This window comes from Bos javanicus, chromosome 16 (assembly GCF_032452875.1).
Source record: "Bos javanicus breed banteng chromosome 16, ARS-OSU_banteng_1.0, whole genome shotgun sequence".
Classification (NCBI taxonomy): Eukaryota; Metazoa; Chordata; class Mammalia; order Artiodactyla; family Bovidae; genus Bos; species Bos javanicus.
Genome location: NC_083883.1, coordinates 66,629,357 through 66,644,451, shown reverse-complemented (window position 1 = coordinate 66,644,451; position 15,095 = coordinate 66,629,357). Strand labels below are relative to the sequence as shown.

Sequence of the window (15,095 nt, the reverse complement as noted above, 5' to 3'; positions counted from 1 at the left end):
TCCCAGAGGAGGTGGCTTTTGAACTGAGTTTCGAAGGATGAATGAGAGTTTTCTATGCAAAAATATGATAGAGGGAAAGGAGAAAAAAGAAGCATGAACTGCAGAAGCAACTTGCAAAGTCATAGGAAGGATGATGATACCTCCTTTGGGAGAGTAGAGAAGAGAGTGGGGCAGAAATCAGCGCAGAACAGGGCAAATACCAACACTTAAAGAGAGAGATGGAGAGAAGGGGCAGAGGAACCAATAAAAGTGAAAAGGGGCAGTGATGTTTAAAAAGCATGGAGAAGGTCACCCTCCTGGAAGTCAAGGGAAGAGAATGTTTTCAAAGGAAGGGGTAACAGATAATCCCTGATCAGGTTGTAAGGGTGGGTAATAAAGAAGAAGCCATAAGCCGGCAGTCAGGATGACATTAGTGACCCAGGCAGTTTGGTTTGGGGACTGGTGAAGAAGGAACAAGTCTAGGGTGAGAATAAGGGTTGATGGCATCAAAGCTGCAAATGCTGGTTTGGCAGTGATTGGGGGTGGGGGTGGGAAGAGAGTGGAGAGCAGAGAGCAGACCTGGTGAATCGGGAGCTGTAGGGTGAGTGTCCAACAGGTGGACACAGTGGCAGCAGAGGAAAGACTCTACTCTGACTGTAGCTCATTCCAGGTGAGGAAGCTGAGCTCGATTGTGTCTGATGGCCTCAGCCGTCCCTGTGGATCGGAGGTGAGGCCACCTGCTCAAGCGAGGCAGGTGAAGCTGGTGGCGGGATGTGAGGGGAGCCTGGACTCTCCTTTTCCCTGACCCTGTGAAGACATTTCATACCACCATTTCAGCCCATTGGTTGCCCCACAGCCTGAAGTAAGCTCTCACAGCCTGAAATAGGAATTTTAAATAAGACATACACATTTTAAGATGTCTTGGTGTTTTCCATGTTTCTTCAGCATCCAATGAGAAGGAGAACACGCAGCCCTTTGTGGTCCTGCCCAAGGAATTCCCAGTGTACCTGTGGCAGCCCTTCCTCAGACACGGCTACTTCTGCTTCCAGGATGCCGCTGACCAGAAGAAGTTCAGCGCTCTCCTGAGTGACTGCATCAGACATCTAAATCACGGTACGGCACGGCTGCCTTTTCTCGGTTGGCCTGATCAGTCATCTATAGAATGATTTCTTGAAACAGCCATAGATGGTGTTGCCTTGGGGAAGGAGAGGAAAGCTGAGTGAAGTGTAAGTTTTGTACACAAAAAGTGCAGTCAATTTGCTAGCTGCTTAGTCTGGGCAGGGTATGCTGTGTGTGTGTGTGTAGATCCTCAGTCATGTCCGACTCTGTGCGATAGCAGGGACTCTAGCCCACCAGGTTCCTCTGTCCCTGGGATTCTCCAGGCAAGAATATTGCAGTGGGTTGCCATTTCCTCCTCCCGGGGATCTTCCCGACCCAGGAATCGAACCCTCGTTTCTTATGTCTACTGCATTGGCAGGCAGGTTCTTTACCACTAGCGCCATCTGGGAAGCCCAAGGCAGCGGAGCCTCAGTGGAGCAGGATGTGGAGTAGGTGTCTGAGGGCCCGTGTAGGCAGAGCACCATATTCATGTATACGATTCTGAGTATAATGCCTCCTCCTCCTCTTCCGTCCTGATTGGTTTTTTAATATTTACTTTAATTTTATTTATTTTTGGCTGTGTCTTTGTTACTGCACATGGGCTTTCTCTAGTTGTGGTGAGCAGGCTTCTCACTATGGTGGCTTCTCTTGATGCAGAGCACAGACTCTAGGCATGTGGGCTTCAGTAGTTTCGGTGCTTGTACTTAGATGCTCTGTGGCATGTGGCATCTTCCCGGACCAGGGATTGAACCAGTGTCCCCTGAATTGCAAGGTGGATCCTTAACCACTGGACCACCAGGGAGGTCCCTGTCCTGACTTTTAAAAAATCTCAATGACATCAAGAATGAACCAGTTGTCCCTGAGAAAATCCTAGTCCTTATGACATTTCATTTTTCTCACTTTTATTTCTGAATTAGTTACTCAAAACTTTAGGGTACATAAGAATCACCTGGAAAACTTGCTGAACAGATTTTTTTGGCTCCACCTACAGATATTCACTGGGTCTGTGGTGGGTCCCTGACTTTGCATTTCTAACAAACTGCCAAGGGATGCTGATGCTGTTGGTTCACAGACCACACTTGGCGTGGCATTGCTGCAGACCGTGTTGCCTCTATATACTGATTTAACTGTTATGTCTATAATAACAAAGACTGCTCATTCTGGTATGTGGTATTTTTGAAAAGCTGATATGAATACTGGTTTTTCTGGACTCCACGAAGCCTTCTGTTACAGATAATTGAGCTGTTTGTCATTTGGCAGTTGGAAAGGTAACCAGTCAAATGTTATTGTGAGCTTACTCTGTGCCAGCCTCTCGAAAGGTATTCGGGACAGAGTAATGAACCATGCAAATTCCCTCTCTCTGGCATCTACATTCAGACAGGAAGGAGGGACACACACATGCACCAATTCAGAAGACAACTTGCTGGTTGTCAAAGGTATGTATTACAGAGTAACTAGAAGCTGTTACACAGGGAAGAATGGAGAAGGCTGGTCAGAGGAGGCCCCTCTGGGCAGGTGACATTTGAGTTGAGTCACCTCATTCTTCTATGCCTTTATTTCCTAATAAAGCTAATTGCATTGTACACTTTGGAGAAGGAAATGGCTGCTGCTGCTCGTAAGTTGCTTCAGTCGTGTCTGACTCTGTGCGACCCCATAGATGGCAGCCCACCAGGCTCCCCCATCCATGGGATTCTCCAGGCAAGAACACTGGAGCGGGTTGCCATTTCCTTCTCCAATGCATGAAAGTGAAAAGTGAAAGTGAAGTCGCTCAGTCATCGTGTCCGACTCTTAGCAACCCCATGGACTGCAGCCTACCAGGCTCCTCCGCCCATGGGATTTTCCAGGCAAGAGTACTCACTCCAATATTCTTGCCTGGAGAATCCCATGGACCAAGGAGCCTGGTGGGCTACAGTCCGTGGGATCACAAAGAGTCAGACATGACTGAACAACTGAACACACACACGTATTGTACACTTACTTTAAAGTTCTGAGGTTTCCCTGAGAGTGTCAGTTCCACAGAGCAAAAGTTGCTAGTGATGCTTCTCAACCCGTGCTTGATTTTAGCTGGTGTAGTGATAGAAGGCTAATGGAAAAAGATAATGTCACTCTATTTTGCTATAGCAACTCTGAGTAACATTTGTCATAATACTGGCTCATAACTCATTAGGGACTTTATAGAAGTGTTACCCTTATTGATATCTTGCCTTGTGGTTTTGATATTTTAGAGAGCAAAGAATTTCCCAGCACTGCCTGCACCGTCTGACTCATTTTTTCAATTCACCTGCCCCTCAGTGTGCAGGGCCATGGTCTAGTAGGAACATGCCATTGGCACTGAACACAAGAGCCATGAAGTTTCACTCAGCAGAGAATGTTCTCTATCCCGCCAGATGGGGCTGGCTTCATTCTCCCTTCATGTACATAATAGGAATTTCTCTGGGGAGTTTTTGGAAGCATTGTAAGCCTGCAGTTAGAGTCCATTTATGGAAGATATCAGTCGATTCAAAACCCCACTCTGCTCTCCAGTATGTTATCAAAGGCACTGAGATAATGAGGTCTAGTCACGTGGCCCTAGTTCTTCTGTGTCACATTCCTCTGTCCAGAAAGCTCACTGAGGTTTTCTGCAGACTTAGCGTGACTTGGCAGAACTTTCCCATGGCTCCCGTCAGAACCAGAGACCATCAGAACATTGTAGAGAACTGTTCTTGATGGCCATGGGCCAATGAGCCCATGGATCTCTCCTTTCCTGCCTCTGTTTCTTTGTTTTTGACCACACAATGTACCACTCATCTTTACTGAGTCACTTTTTTGGGGTTTCAATCTCTCCCTGTTATTCATTGCAGAATCTTGAGTAAACCATTAAGAGATTTCACAAACTCCCAGTTAACCATTATTTTTTTCCATAATTACCTGAAGAGTTCAGAAATAGGTGTCAAATGAATGCTGTAATAGGACCAGAAACCCTGAGGGGGCTGCAGAGAGCCTGCTGACCTCCATCCCCAGGCAACCGGGCTCTGGGCTGTATGCTTGTATTGTTGTTGATGGGCTCTCAGGCCAGCATGTGCCACCGCTGAGAACTAGGTCTGAGATATCCTAGCATCTGATGCTGAGCTGCTATTGATCCATCCATTCACAGGTCCTTAGGGATCTTTTTTTCCCTAGTTTTATTGAGATATAATTGACATATAGCATTGTTATTAGTTTCAGGTGTACAACGTAATGATTTAATATATGATCATTGTAAAATGATCAGCACAAGTTTAGTTAACACCTGTCACCTCAAGAAGTTAGCAGAATTTTTTTCTTATAAGATCTTTTAAGATCTCTTCTCTTAGCCACTGTGTAATATACAATACAGTATTGTTAACGATAGTCACCATGTTGTACAGTACATCCCCTGATTTTATTTTATAGCTGGAAGTTCATACATTTGACCCCCTTCATTCATCCTACCCCCATCTCCTCTGGCAACAACCAATCTATTCTCTGCTTCTATGAGTTCAGTTTGTTTTTTTACGATTCCACATGTAAGTGAGATCGTACAGTATTTGTTTCTTTCTGTCTGACTTATTTTACTTAGCATAACGCCCTCACGAGATCTTTCAGGGAAGATCATCTCATTACCTTCGTGGTAAGTTCCACCCAGGATTTCTGTCACTTGACGGAGCGGGGAGGTGTCCCAGGATACCTCCCTCTGTGCTCAAATTCCCACCACACAGCCCAGGCCACTTACCCTGGGAGTTCTGGGTTCAAACTGGTCTAGATACCCATGTCCATTCCTTCTGAATCTGGAACCACTTCTCTTCCTCCTTATGGAGGGGGTTTGTCCCTATTTAACCCTGACAAAGGGCCTGATTACACCCTGCTCTTGGACAATAAGGCTATATTCCAGGGCAAGTAAGGACAAGTAGAGAGCTCTCTGCTCCTCTTTCCTTCAAGAGATGGCGCTTCCTTTGTGTGCCTCAAAGATTATTTACATTCCTAAGGAGCACAGAGATGTGTGTGTGTGTGTGTGGTTGTTGTTATTTCTTTAAATTTTTATGTATTTAAATAGTTACATATTTCTTCCTTTATTTTGGCTGCATCGGGTCTTAGTTGCAGCACACCGGCTTCTCTCTAGATGTAGAGTGCAGGCTTAGTTGTCCCACAGCATGTGGGATATTAGTTCTCAGTGCAGGGATTGAACCTGCATCCCCTGCATTGAAAAGCAGATTCTTAACATCTGGATGACCAGGGAAGCCTCTGTTGTTTTTATTTTTGACACTCTTTCATTTAGCATGCCCCTCCAACACGCTGGACTAAATATGAAGCCTATTGTGGAAGGGGGTAAGGGGAGGAGAAATTTCCCCTATAGTTCTTTTGGCTGGCAGTTAAAATAACACAAGATAGATTAACAGTAGAAAACCAAATTTATAACCTGTGGATGGGGAATTCGCTTAAGTATGAAGAATTTCAAAGACGGCAAGATATGGTGAGATTAAAGTGCTGCACTCAATATGTCAGCAAATTTGGAAAACTCAGCAGTGGCCACAGGACTGGAAAAGGTCAGTTTTCATTCCAATCCCAAAGAAAGGCAATGCCAAGAATGCTCAAACTACCACACAATTGCACTCATCTCACACGCTAGTAAAGTAATGCTCAAAATTCTCCAAGCCAGGCTTCAGCAATACGTGAACCGTGAACTTCCAGATATTCAAGCTGGTGTTAGAAAAGGCAGAAGAATCAGAGATCAAATTGTCAACATCTGCTAGATCATTGAAATAGCAAGAGAGTTCCAGAAGAACATCTATTTCTGCTTTATTGACTATGCCAAAGCCTTTGACTGTGTGGATCACAATAAACTGTGGAAAACTCTGAAAGAGATGGGAATACCAGACCACCTGACCTGCCTCTTGAGAAACCTATATGCAGGTCAGGAAGCAACAGTTAGAACTAGACATGGAACAACAGACTGGTTCCAAATAGGAAAAGGAGTACGTCAAGGCTGTATATTGTCACCCTGCTTATTTAACTTCTATGCAGAGTACATCATGAGAAATGCTGGGCTGGAAGAAGCACAAGCTGGAATCAAGATTGCTGGGAGAAATATCAATAACCTCAGATATGCAGATGACACCACCCTTATGGCAGAAAGTGAAGAACTAAAGAGCCTCTTGATGAAAGTTAAAGAAGAGAATGAAAAAGTTGGCTTAAAGCTCAACATTCAGAAAACTAAAATCATGGCATCCAGTCCCATCACTTGATGGCAAATAGATGGGGAAACAGTGGAAATAGTGGCTGACTTTATTTTTGGGGGCTCCAAAATCACTGCAGATGGTGATTGCAGCCATGAAATTAAAAGACACTTACTTCTTGGAAGGAAAGCTATGACCAACCTAGACAGCATATTCAAAAGCAGAGACATTACTTTGCCAACAAAGGTCTGTCTAGTCAGGCTATGGTTTTTCCAGTGGTCATGTATGGATATGAGAGTTGGACTATAAAGAAAGCTTAGCACCGAAGTATTGATGCTTTTGAACTGTGGTGTTGGAGAAGACTCTTGAGAGTCCCTTGGACTTCAAGGAGATCCAACCAGTCTATCCTAAAGGAGATCAGTCCCGGGTGTTCATTGGAAGGACTGATGTTGAAGCTGAAACTCCAATACTTTGGCCACCTGATGTGGAGAGCTGACTCATTTGAAAAGACCCTGATAGTGGGAAAGATTGAGGGCAGGAGGAGAAGGGGATGACAGAAGATGAGATGGTTGGATGGCATCACCGACTCAATGGACATGGGTTTGGGTGGACTCCGGGAGTTGGTGATGAACAGGGAGGTCTGGCGTGCTGCAGTTCATGGGGTTGCAGAGAGTCGGACATGACTGAGCAACTGAGCTGAACTGATACATATTCTGGACTATGGAGAAGAAGTGGGGGATCTGAGGCTTCAAAGGGAAGTAAGGTAATTCAGGGTTCTACATTCCTAGGAAGACAGAAGCATTAGTGTTTGGTGAACACATGTTTGCTGGGCCATCCAAAGACAGTGAGACACATCCATCAACAGAGGAATGGATAAAGAGGATGTGGTACATATATATACAATAGAATATCATGCAGCCATCTAAAAGAATGAAATAATACCATTTGCAGCAACATGGACTAGAGATCGTCATACTGAGTAAGTCAGAGAAGCAGAAACGTGGTATGACATCCCTTATATGCAGAATCTAAAAGGACAGATGGACTTATTTACAAAACAGAAACAAACAGACTCAGAGAGAATGAACTTATGGTTGCCAGGGGCAAGGAAGGGGAGAAGGACAGTTAGAGAGCTTGAGATGGACGTGTACACACACTGCTGTACTCAAAATGGATAGCCACAAAGACCTACTGTACAGCACAAGGAACTGCTCAGTGTTGTGTGGCAGCCTGGATGGGAGGGGAGTTTGGGGGAGACTGGATACGTGGATATGTATGGCTGAGTCTTTTTGCTGTCCACCTAAAACTATCACAACAGTGTTAATCAGCTGTACTCCAATACAAAATAAAAAGTTAAAAACGACCCTGGGACACAGAGAGGACTTTGATTAAAGGCTTTGCTAGGTTCTTCTCTGTCTACCACACCTAATACTTTCCTGTACTTATCTATGGTGATATCTTCTTTCTAGGACAGTCCTCCTACCTTAACTCTTTTAGTCAGCAAAGGGGAAGTTAAGAGGCTCTTCCTGAGTCTTTTGGGGCTTTGATTGTTTTCAGCTCAAAATAATCCTCATACTCGAGTGGCACAATTTGAGGTGCCACTACATAATCCGTCCCATTACATGACACGTGCCTAGAGCAGTTGCTGTCCTCTGTCCTTTTGGAATCTTACTGCAGTGCCTTTTCCCGGGTGGGAGAAGTCTAGGGTTCTAAATGTCCACTGCTACAAAAATGGGTCTTACATAAAGCCAAAATGTTCTAAGACAGTCCTGTTGTCCAAAATCCTATTCACAATTGTAGTTTGCAAAATATGATCCTTGTAATTACAGAGTTGTTATCGTTCAGTCACTCAGTCGTGTCTGACTCTTTGCGATACCATGGACTGCAGCACACCAGTCTTCCCTGTCCTTCACCATCTTCCAGAGCTTGCTCAAACTCATGTCCATTGAGTTGGTGATGCCATCCAACCATCTCGTCCTCTATCATTCCCTTCTCCTTCTGCCTTCTATCTTTCTCAGCATCAGGGTCTTTTCCAGTAACCCAGCTCTTCGCATCAAGTAGGCCAAAGTATTGGAGCTTTAGCTTCAGCATCAGTCCTTCCGATGAATATTCAGGGTTGATTTCCTTTAGGATTGACTGGTTTGATCTCCTTGCTGTCCAAGGAACTCTCAAGAGTCTTCTCCAACACCATTGCAAAATATGGTGCTTGTAGTTACAGAGATGTAGTTAAAACTATTTGCATATATAAAGGGCTGTACACATGCAATGTGAAATAATGATGTGAGTCTGTCCTTCCAGCTCAGGAAAATCATTCCTTGGCATAAGAATTTTCAGGAAGGGGGAAAAGTGTTCCTGGCAGGAGGAATAGGATTTGTTGGGACTGGAAGAGAGTCAAAGCATAGACTATTAGAGAAACTAAAAGAATTTCATGTGGCTGATGCTCAGAGAGGAGAGAGATGCCAAGTGAGGATGGAGAGATGGAGTCAGACTATAAAGGGCTGTGTGAAGCATATTAAGGGATTTGCACTTTATTCGAGCACCAATTGGAAACCATTGAAGGGTTCCAAGCACAGAAGCAGGTCAGTCATATTTTCATGCTAGAAAGGTCACACACACTGGCTGCTGTGTGGGCAGCGGATGGAGGGTAGCCACTGGGATGCCAGGAGGCCACTTAGGCAGCTTTGGTAGGCAATAGATAGTGGTAGCTTGCACCAATGAGGTGACAGTGGAGGTGGCAAGAGGTGGCTGAATAAGAGAGATATCCAGAAGTAGAATCAACAGAACTTAAGGATAGATCATGTGCAGAGTGAGGTGATGGGAGAACCCAAGGAAGAGCTCCAGGTTTCTGCCTTTCTCTGAGATGGGCACCTTGTATGAAAGAGGAGCAGGCTTTAGTGACTTTCCTGGTCAGCCAGTGGCTAAGACTCCACGCTCCCAGTGCAGGGGGTCTGGGTTCAATGCCTGGTTAGGCGATCAGATCCCACATGCCCCGATTGAAAGATCCCAAATCTTGCAACTAAGATCAAAGATCCTGTGTGCTGCAGCTAAGACACGGCACAGCCAAATTAATTAATTAAAAAAAAAAAAAAGAGGAGCAGTTTCCAGGGAGTTTGTGTTCAGTGTTGCAGGTGTTGAGCTGGGGAAGTCTAGGGACATCCAGGTGAGAGAGTCTTGTAGACGGATGCCCAGACAAAGCTGGAGAGCAGGAGCTCGGTCCCGAGTGCAGACACAGGTGGGAAGTCAGCAGCCTGCATGTGGTCATCAAAGCCACGACTAACCTTGGAGAGAGGATATAACTTTTAAGCTCCTAGAAGACAAAGGAGAAGCCATTGGCTGAAGGCCTGGCGTCTGGTACAGGCGCTGCAAATATATCCACCCTCCATCCTCAGGTATAGTTGCAAATATGCCCATGGAGGGGCAAAGTATGGGGAGTGTGTTGAGGTAGCCTACAGATGTTTGCACCCCAAATCTCTAAACATTAAGGCAAAATAGATGGGTGATCTTGTGTTAAATACTAACTTCACTCACTACATGGATCTGTGATTTTACCATTGAACATTTAAGCAACATGTTCATTAGGAATACCGAGTCATATGAAATTCAGTAACTCATTTAGGCTCTCTGACTCACCCACTCAATTGCCAATGTCTCTTCTGTAGTTTATTTCAAGTTCACTGCCACCAACCTGCTTTGGACTCATAAAAAAACATTCTAAGAGGCTTTCAGTTGATTTTACTTTCCCAATTACCTCCATCTCCTTTCATGTGTAATGGTCAGATAAATCATATTTAAACACAATTATTTTTATTAAAAGCCTTCAGCAGCACTGCCATTTGAAAAAATGAAACACTTCATTCCAAAGAGACTGGTTGTGTGTGCCTGATTTCCTCCTCTTCTCAAGTATAAGCTTCCTCTCCCCAACCTTGCTGCCCTACCCCGCCCACCTGCTTTTAATGGAAGCTTTACCTAGACATTTTGGACCTTCTCACACACCTGAAACATTCACTCCTCACCTCTTCACATTCTCTCTTGCTCCTTTAAGAACAAGCTTCAGACTGACCCCTGCCATGAAGGCCCCGAGAATAACTTCACTTGTGTCTATTGTCTGTTCCAGTGGTTGGATGCTTACAGCGTTCATTTTCATGTCTGGGTGTCCTAGTCTCTAACTCTATTGTAAATTCCTAAAGGTAAATCTTGTATCATCCTGTGCCCCTCTGTGTGCATGCATGCTAAGTTGCTTCGGTTGTGTCTGACTCTCTGCAACGCCATGGACTGTAGCCTGCCAGGCTCCTCTGTCCATGGAATTCTGCAGGCAAGAATACTGGAATGGGTTGCCATGCCCTCCTCCAGGGGATCTTCCCAACCCAGGGATCGAACCCATGTCTCTTATGTCTCCTGCATTGGTAGGTGGGTTCTTTACCACTAGCTCCACCTGGGAAGCCCTTGTGTCCTGCAGTGCTCAGGTAAATATCTTGTATTTCTTAAAATGGTTCAGAGACACTAATGAATTAATAATAAAAGTAAATCTGATTTCAGAATTTGTGTGATTTTAGAGACGACAATTATAAATGTGGTTTGGCCTAATTCATGAATACACTGGCATGAGTAAGTGAAAGAATTGTCAGTATAAAACATAACAGATTTGAGTAATAAAGGAGTCACATTAGGGAATCATCAGCAGAAGAAGGTGATTCTGGAACCAAGGTGCAATGCTGGCAAAGTTTTGTTCAACAGTCCTCTGCTGGCTTGAAGGACAGCCAGGACGGCCACTAAACAAACACCAGTTGCTGTCATCATAAAGAGGGCACAGTAGAATATCTGGGAAGCTTAAGGGCCCCTGCATTGGAAAAGATAGTATTAATACATACAAAGACACGTCTTTCTTAATGAAGAGAACACAATTATGTAAAGACACTTTGCAGACTTCTGCTTTAACTCAGACTAGTTCAACAAGGGTGTGTGTAATGGAGTGAGTTAGGCTGAATGTGGAGCTGTAATAGTGATCCAACTTTGGAATCAGTTGCTGTCAGGCCTGTTTGCCTTGAGCTCTTATCCCAGAAATCCCATGTCAAATCAAACGCCTGTGTTAGATTGGATTTTGACACTTGCACATTTTAAGTGTTCAATTAATGCTGCTGAATTAAACTGAATTTTAAAACAGAAAAGAGTCATATAATTCAAATTAGCTACAGCAAATCCTTTTTGGTGTGTTTATTTGAACACCCATCACCACTTATGAAACAAGTTTATTACTTGAGGGACTAAGTGTCTGATATGGGCATCAATCAATTTCAACTGAAAATATACAGTGAATTTTCTTTGTAATGTTTGAAAACATATTTCTGGATTTATGTCACATGCTTATTTTTATATACACACATATCTATGAACTAGAGAATTCTAACTGTGCTTGGGGATCCTAGGTGGCTCAGTGGTAAAGAATCTGCCTGCCAATGCAAGAGATGCTGGAGACGAGGGTTCCACCCCTGGGTCAGAAAGATCTAGAGAAGGAAATGGCAGCTCACTTCTGTGTTCTTGTCTGGGAAATCCCACAGACAGAGGAGCTGGCACGCTATAGTCCATAGGGTTGTAAAGAGCTGGGCATGACTGAGTGACTGAGAACGCATACACACAACGGTGCTTGGACTCTTTTGGACACTTTACTACAAATGAATGATGTTTGACTGGACATAAATAAAAGTACATTTTTTATAAACATCTCTTTGAATGCTTTTACTTATAAAAAGAATTTCATTGTCCACATTTGTTTTAATGCATTAAAACCTCTATGTGTTGTAAGTAAAAATGTTTGCTAATTACTGTAGACATCAATTTCCAATTTTCATAGACTGTCCCCAGCAAAAATTTTTAAAGGATTTTCTCTGCTTGGAGACTAGTCTCTCCTTGAGTTAGTGTGTGCTCTTTGCCTCGCACAGGTAATACTCAACATATTCTAAATATGTGACATTCATATGTGAATGTCATTTTTTCTTAAGAAGTTATCGTTTTCCCCTTTCTGACCCATGTTTCAGAGAAGGCAATGGCACCCCACTCCAGTATACCGGGGTCTAGCCCCGGTTGGATCCAGGGATTCCCTCGGGAGGATGGTGTCGGTGACTGAGAGAAATAGAGAAAGAGATAAGGAAAGAATTTTGCAGTTAAGAAAATAGAGGAGAGAAAAGAGGCTGATATTCCTTGGTTTACGCAGAAAGCCAATAAAGCCCCAGCACGGGACTTGCTCTGTTCACGTAGGCCACAGGCACCCTCTCGAATCACAGAAGGTGCCCTACCCTGGGCACCTTCTCGAGTGTGTCTTAGAAGCCCAGGCAGGAAAATGAACGCAGAGAGCCCCTGTGCTCCAGGGAATCAGCCTGAAAAGGAAAAGGAAAGAGATCGGTGAGCAAGGCCCGCAACTTTGTTTTCCAAAGTAGTTTTTATACCTTAAGTTGTGCATAGAGGATGATAGGGGGAGGGTGGTAGAGTCATGCAAGGTTAGCAGTCCTTGATCTTTAGAGAAACCAGGCTTTCTTTCTGTAAACTTATCATATGCAAAAGCTTTAGGTGAATTTACATCATCTTCTGGCCAGGAGGCCTGTTAACATTTTATGACCCTTTCTTCAGAAAGACTTATTTTTCTCTAAAGGTGATTATTCTAGTCAGGCACCACCCTCCAAAAGCATTAGATAAAGTTGCATTCCTATAGGGCAAAAGTGTGGTGGGCTATAACAAGAAAAGAATTAACTCAAGGGTCCAAGGTTACAAACATTAAAGCTACTACTTACATTTTTATACACCAACTATATAAATCGATACACTCCCAGGGACACAGTAGGTAAGGGATATGGAAACTTGGCAGCAAGCATTAGCTCAACAAAGAAATCCTCTACTAGTTCTATTCTAACAATTTTAACTCTGAGAAGCTCTGCATTATTAGAATATCTTAAGCTTCCCATGCCTCTAGTGGTTGGGAGGCTGTGAATCTGAACAAACCTGTCAGGCAAGCTAGAAAGTCATCAGAGGGGTTTGAATTGAAACACTCCTATTATGCCCAGGAGACTTATTAACTAGAGCTCTAAGTTAATTTTCTTCAGAGAAAGGTGGTCGGGGATAGCCCCCCGCTAATGTCAGGAGAGTTGGTAAAAGTCATAAAATAGTAAAACAGACAGATTCTGGTTTTGGGGTAGACACTCAGGCAGATCCGGGGCGGGGGGCGCCCTTGAGCTCTGACTTGCCTTGCCCATCAGAGCTCTCCCGCATGACCTTGTCGTGGGTGGGGACTCCTGTGCTGGCTCCCGGCACCAGTACTCTTTCCTGGAAAATCCCACGGACAGAGGAGCCTGGTAGGCTGCAGTCCATGGGGTCGCTAAGAGTCGGACATGACTGAGCGACTTCACTTTCACTTTTCACTTTCATGCATTGGAGAAGGAAATGGCAACCCACTCCAGTGTTCTTGCCTGGAGAATCCCAGGGACAGGGGAGCCTGGTGGGCTGCCGTCTATGGGGTCGCACAGAGTCGGACACGACTGAAGCGACTTAGCAGCAGCAGCAGCAGCAGACCCTTGTTTACTATTCATAAAACTCTAAATTTGGAAAGGATCTTAGTGATCACCTGTTGCATCCCTTCAAACATTACTTTAAAAAAAAGTTATTTATTGATGTATGGCTGCTCTGGGTCTTCATTGCTGCATGTGGGGCTTTCTGTAGTTTTGGCAAGCACGAGCTACTCTTCTTTGTGATGCACAGGTTTCTCATTGTGGTGGCTTCTCTTCTTGCAGAGCACAGGCTCAAGGCGCAAGGCTTCAGTAGTTGCAGCTTGTGGGCTTAGTTGCTTTGCGCCATGTGGAATCTCCCCGGGCCAGGGATTGTGTCTCCTGCATTGGCAGGCAGAATCTTTACCACTGGACCACCAGAGAAGTCCCTTCAACATTACTTTTTAAAAGAATTTTCATCTTTCAGTCATTGAAAGCACATTGCTATTGAATCAAGTTACTCTTGTGATACGTTTGCATGGATCAAAGTGAAGCAAACCTGTAGCCATTCACCAGAAGTCATCTGAGACCGGGGATATGTCTGGTTTCTTGATAAGTAGCACTATCTGATACCTTGGTATTTTGTCCACCAGCTAAACATGACTATATTTTTTAGTTTAGTTATGCTTGGGAAATGAAATACTTGTTAATGTAGCTATTTACTGGTTAAATTTTGTATACTATAAAATGCAAACCATATATGGTTTTATACAGTCTAAATAAAAATTCTGATTTGTAAAGGCTTGTGAGGACACAGGTTGGAATACTTTAAATGTAATAAATCTAAAATAAGCCAGACAGAGAAATACAAATACTGCATAGTATCACTTATATGTGAAATCTAAAAAAACGTCAAAGGATAGAAACAGAGGAGAAAAGTGGTTGCCAGGGTTGGGGGTACGGGAAATAGGAGATGTTGGTGATAGGGTACAAAGTTTCAGTTATAAGATCAAAAGGGTCTGGGGATCTAATGAAAACACGGTGACTGTAGTGATAACACTGTGCTGTATAACTGCTGCTGCTGCTACTGCTGCTAAGTCACTTCAGTCGTGTCCGACTCTGTGTGACCCCACAGATGGCACCCCACCAGGCTCCCCGTCCCTGGGATTGTGCTGTATAACGAAATTTGCTAAAAGAGTAAAACTTAAATGTTCTCACTGCCCACCTCCCCCAAGGATAAATACATCAGGTGATGAATGTGTTAATTAACAAGATGGGTGTAATCCTTTCACAATGTCCAAGTACATTAAATCACCATGATGTACATTTTCAGTGTCTCATAATTTTATGTCAACTATATGTCAATAAAACTGAAATA

At 43.9% G+C, this 15,095-nt stretch overlaps 1 protein-coding gene across 2 annotated transcripts in view; it reads left to right on the top strand.

Moving 5' to 3' along the window:
- Positions 1–15,095, top strand: part of NIBAN1 (niban apoptosis regulator 1) — a 184,140-nt gene that overhangs the window by 94,865 nt on the left and 74,180 nt on the right. For both annotated transcript variants that reach the window (XM_061383467.1, XM_061383466.1), the window contains exon 5: positions 925–1,092. In XM_061383467.1, the coding sequence (XP_061239451.1) occupies positions 925–1,092 (168 nt within the window). The remainder of the gene's footprint in view (positions 1–924; positions 1,093–15,095) is intronic.